The sequence below is a fragment of the Stylophora pistillata genome, chromosome 13, assembly GCF_964205215.1.
Source record: "Stylophora pistillata chromosome 13, jaStyPist1.2, whole genome shotgun sequence".
Lineage (NCBI taxonomy): Eukaryota > Metazoa > Cnidaria > Anthozoa > Scleractinia > Pocilloporidae > Stylophora > Stylophora pistillata.
In genome coordinates this window covers 15310321-15314114 of record NC_142531.1, presented here as the reverse complement: position 1 = coordinate 15314114, position 3794 = coordinate 15310321, and the positions used below count along the sequence as shown (strand labels likewise).

The 3794-nt window shown below is 34.0% G+C and overlaps 1 protein-coding gene across 1 annotated transcript in view; it reads left to right on the top strand.

Annotated features, from left to right (window-relative positions):
• Positions 1–3561, top strand: part of LOC111321828 (protein phosphatase PTC7 homolog) — a 15544-nt gene extending 11983 nt beyond the window's left edge. The window contains exon 5 of the mRNA XM_088744140.1: positions 788–3561. Coding sequence (XP_088600266.1) covers positions 788–988 — 201 coding nt within the window. The 3' untranslated portion in view covers positions 989–3561. The remainder of the gene's footprint in view (positions 1–787) is intronic.
• Positions 3562–3794: the final 233 nt, after the last annotated feature.

Here is a 3794-nt window from a genome sequence, read left to right as displayed (position 1 = left end):
AGATTTTCTGAAATTCTGCTCTGTAGAATTTTTTAAAAATCTTTGTGCATTTTCCTTTTCAAGTGCCAAAAGCAATCACTGAAAAAAATCATGGGGTCACCGGGTTAGTTTTCGAATTATTTAAGCCACAAGCTAAAAAATGCATCTGAATAAGCCTATGAAAGTGTTGCAATGGAAAGTGCTGGTGACGAAATGACACCTATTTTTGGATAACCAATGATTATATAATTCAACCCCGTAAAAGTGTTCAACTGACCTTGGTCAGTCTTTCTGTTGTATTCTTTCAAAGTTACAAACCATCAAAAAGACGAAAACCGGTACGAGCCACCTTAACGGACCCGTAAAGCGGTTCTGTTTTCATTCAGGATAGGAATTTCAAAAGTTTTGAAAACAACAAAATGAAACCATCAACTAAAGAAACAAAATGGAGTGGTTTGGGGGCCAGAACCTGCTTTTATATCCTTTGAATTTTTATTTTAAAACATGGCCTCGGGCCCGCTAAGTTCCTGGGACCTTCGAGAAACGGGCCCCAGGTGTCAATGTGTCAACTGAGATGATAAATTTAAAGAGTTTCAAAGCTGATTTTTGGAATTATACCCCTTGGTCAATGAAAGAGTTTGGTCAGCCCAAGTGAACTACACATGCATACACTCATACACAACTTTATTTCAGTTTGGATGTCAGTGCAGCATGGCAGTGCTAATATGTGCAAACAAAGAAAACTATAAAATATAGACTTAATTTTATCTAATTAATGTTGAATTTTTTTTCCTTGATTTTCTTTCAGGACCACAGCACAGAAAGTATACAGCACATTACAGACTCGATAGCAAATTTAGCAAGAACCTGTTCATTTGATCCAAACTATTTGTCTCCATTTGCCCAGCAAGCTAGAGGTGAAGGCATAAATATCACTGGTGGAAAACCAGATGACATAACAGTCCTTATTGCTGTGGTGACAGAGATGGGAGAGGATACAGACACCTGATAATCATTCACTTCCTTTAGAAGAAGTGATTGTACTTTTTCCTCCTACTCCTCTTATACTGCATATTCTATGAACCATCATTTGGTGAGCATTCAGTTATTTCATAGACAAATACACCCTGTAGACTTACACATTAGTTATTTCTTAAGTATGGATAATTTGGTTAGCATTCTGTTATTTCATAGACAAACACACCCTGTAGACTTACATCAGTTATTTCTTAAGTATGGATAATTTGGTGAGCATTCAGTTATTTCATAGACAAACACACCTTGTAGACTTACACATCAGTTATTTCTTAAGTATGGATAATTTGGTGAGCATTCAGTTATTTCATAGACAAACACACCCTGTAGACTTACACATCAATTATTTCTTAAGTACGGATAAATTTCTTTATTGCATTTTCACAATCACGAAATAGTAAATATTAAATAGCAATTTGAGAAAATAGATGTATATATTAAACCATTGTTTCTTTGTCACGCAGCACATAGTGTAACTTATAATTATTTTAAATCTCATCCTACATCTCATCTTCTCATCTCTATCTGCTTCTTAGCTCACATTTCTTTCTGCAGGCTTTACAAAAAAAAAAAAAAAACAGTAAGCTCTTGCCTTTGTAATCTTTTTCATTGTTCTATTTTGGTGGTGAAGGAAACTTAATCTTGATCAAACAGTTGTACTCTTGACATCATAAAGGCTCTAAATATTCTAAGTAATTCAGCCACACGTAAACATGCCGTAAGCAGCATGTACTAATCAGCATGTACCCAGAGGTTTTAATAAGTTTTGAAATTGGCTAAGGAAAGGTCTATCTTTACTCTGATGTTTTTTATTTCATAATTTGATAACATAATGGCCATTTGCTTCACAAAGAAGGCAAATTTTGCTAGTTGTGAGCTTACATTGAAACCCCTGTGTACAAATTCTTTGACCAATCCTGGTTGATGTACTGTTTGTCCTCAGATTCTCCCTATAAGATTTTCTGCAGATTATGAGAACATGTTTTACTTTTTTCTTTTATTTTAATCACATATATTTCAGATACTAAGAAAATTCTAAGTGTTGCAAATTGTTCACAGCAGAACTTACTATTTAAGGACTAAATGTCTAGTGGATCACCGGTTTTGGTAACCATTGACATAAAAAAAACCATCAAAGTGCATTCAGTGATTTTAATTATTATTTGACAAGTTGTGGAGTTTTTGGCAGCTAAATAAGAGCTGCAATGGAAAAATTTTTTGTACATAATAATGTTACATAACAAGTGCAAATTGGTAAATTTTGTAAGTAAGAGATAATTTAACTAACTGCTGTAAGGTTTGGTGCCCTAATCAAAGTGCAACAACTCGCTTGATGATGATGAAAGGTTATGGTCAAACTTCAGTCACTATCTTCCAGTCCCATCTTGTCAGATCATACATACTATTACCATTTTCAAACACTCAGCAGACCATCAGAAAGTGCCAGTTTTGTTATATATATTCATCAGATAACATTCAAATTCTCCTGATTAGTTAAAAAAGAAACTATTAATATTTGTTTTGAAGTTTAAACTACCTTGATACTGGATTTTAAAGGGTAAAGCTATTTGATTTCCCCAAACAAAGAGAAAAAAATGTGTCCTTTTTCAAGAGTTTCTTTTAATTCATATCTTTACCAAAACCATATTTGTCACCCACATGTGGGCATAAAGCAGCTCCTCTATGCTACAGTTTATTTGATTCATTGGCTGCTAATTGTAACCATTTTAAAATGATCTAATTTCTTTCTTTAACAGAAGTTTGACCATACTTAAAGTACTATAAAGTATTATTAAAAACTGGATCATGGGATAATCCAATTCAAGACTTCTAAGTGGCTTAGCCATTATGGTATATGAGCCAATATACCATAATCTAATATCTGTACATTGTAACATCTGGTTTCTTCTTACAAAATAAAGTCGAGAAGATTTTTCTAATATCTTGGGGGCGTTTTTTTTTTTTAATAAAACAATTATTCCACTCGCTCTTGTTGGATATGAGATGATTATAGCCAACTCGGCCCTACGCGCCTCGTTGGCTATCTATCATCTCTTATCCAACACGCGCTCGTGGAATAATTGTTAAATATATCGACGTTGTTCAATTGCTGTACTTATAATGTGAGACAAAGACTCCTATAAAATTGCCTGTTATTTTAAGTTAGAAGGAATGCTTTTACAACACTGAAATTGCATGGCAGACAGTAAGAAGAATTCTCAAGGAGATCTTTGGAGTGAAAGGGTTAATTTGTTGAGCAAAAGGACTCTTCTCGGGTACTACTGATGGAAACAAAAGCATCTAACAATAAATGGAAAATTGGCGGGTCAGCATTTAGTCTGGTGGTTTTGCAGTGATTGCGCCTGTGAATTAAATTGCCCAGCTGTTGAAATTTTGTTTATTCTTTTTCTTTGAGTAGTCTAAAAAATTTAAAGTTTAATTCTAAACAATTCAGGGTGTAAAGTACTAGCTATTGGTATGTATTAAATTTTACTTTCAATGCACAATTTTTTGGTGCATATCTTGTAATAAAGAATGGTTACAATTGTTTGTTTGATTTTCTGATAGTGATATATACATAAAAAGATAGGGAAGGGTAGGTGGATTTAAATTGTGATGGGGTGGGGGGGGGGGGGGCCATGATTGAGACCGACTGTCCAATGGTTGATAACACAATCCAAATGAGGTCTTCTGTTCACTGCATAAGTTATAGTTTGAATATAAAAAGTAAGAGTTTCTCTTGCTTCGCAGGCACCTTAATTAATCGTGGATTATGTTAA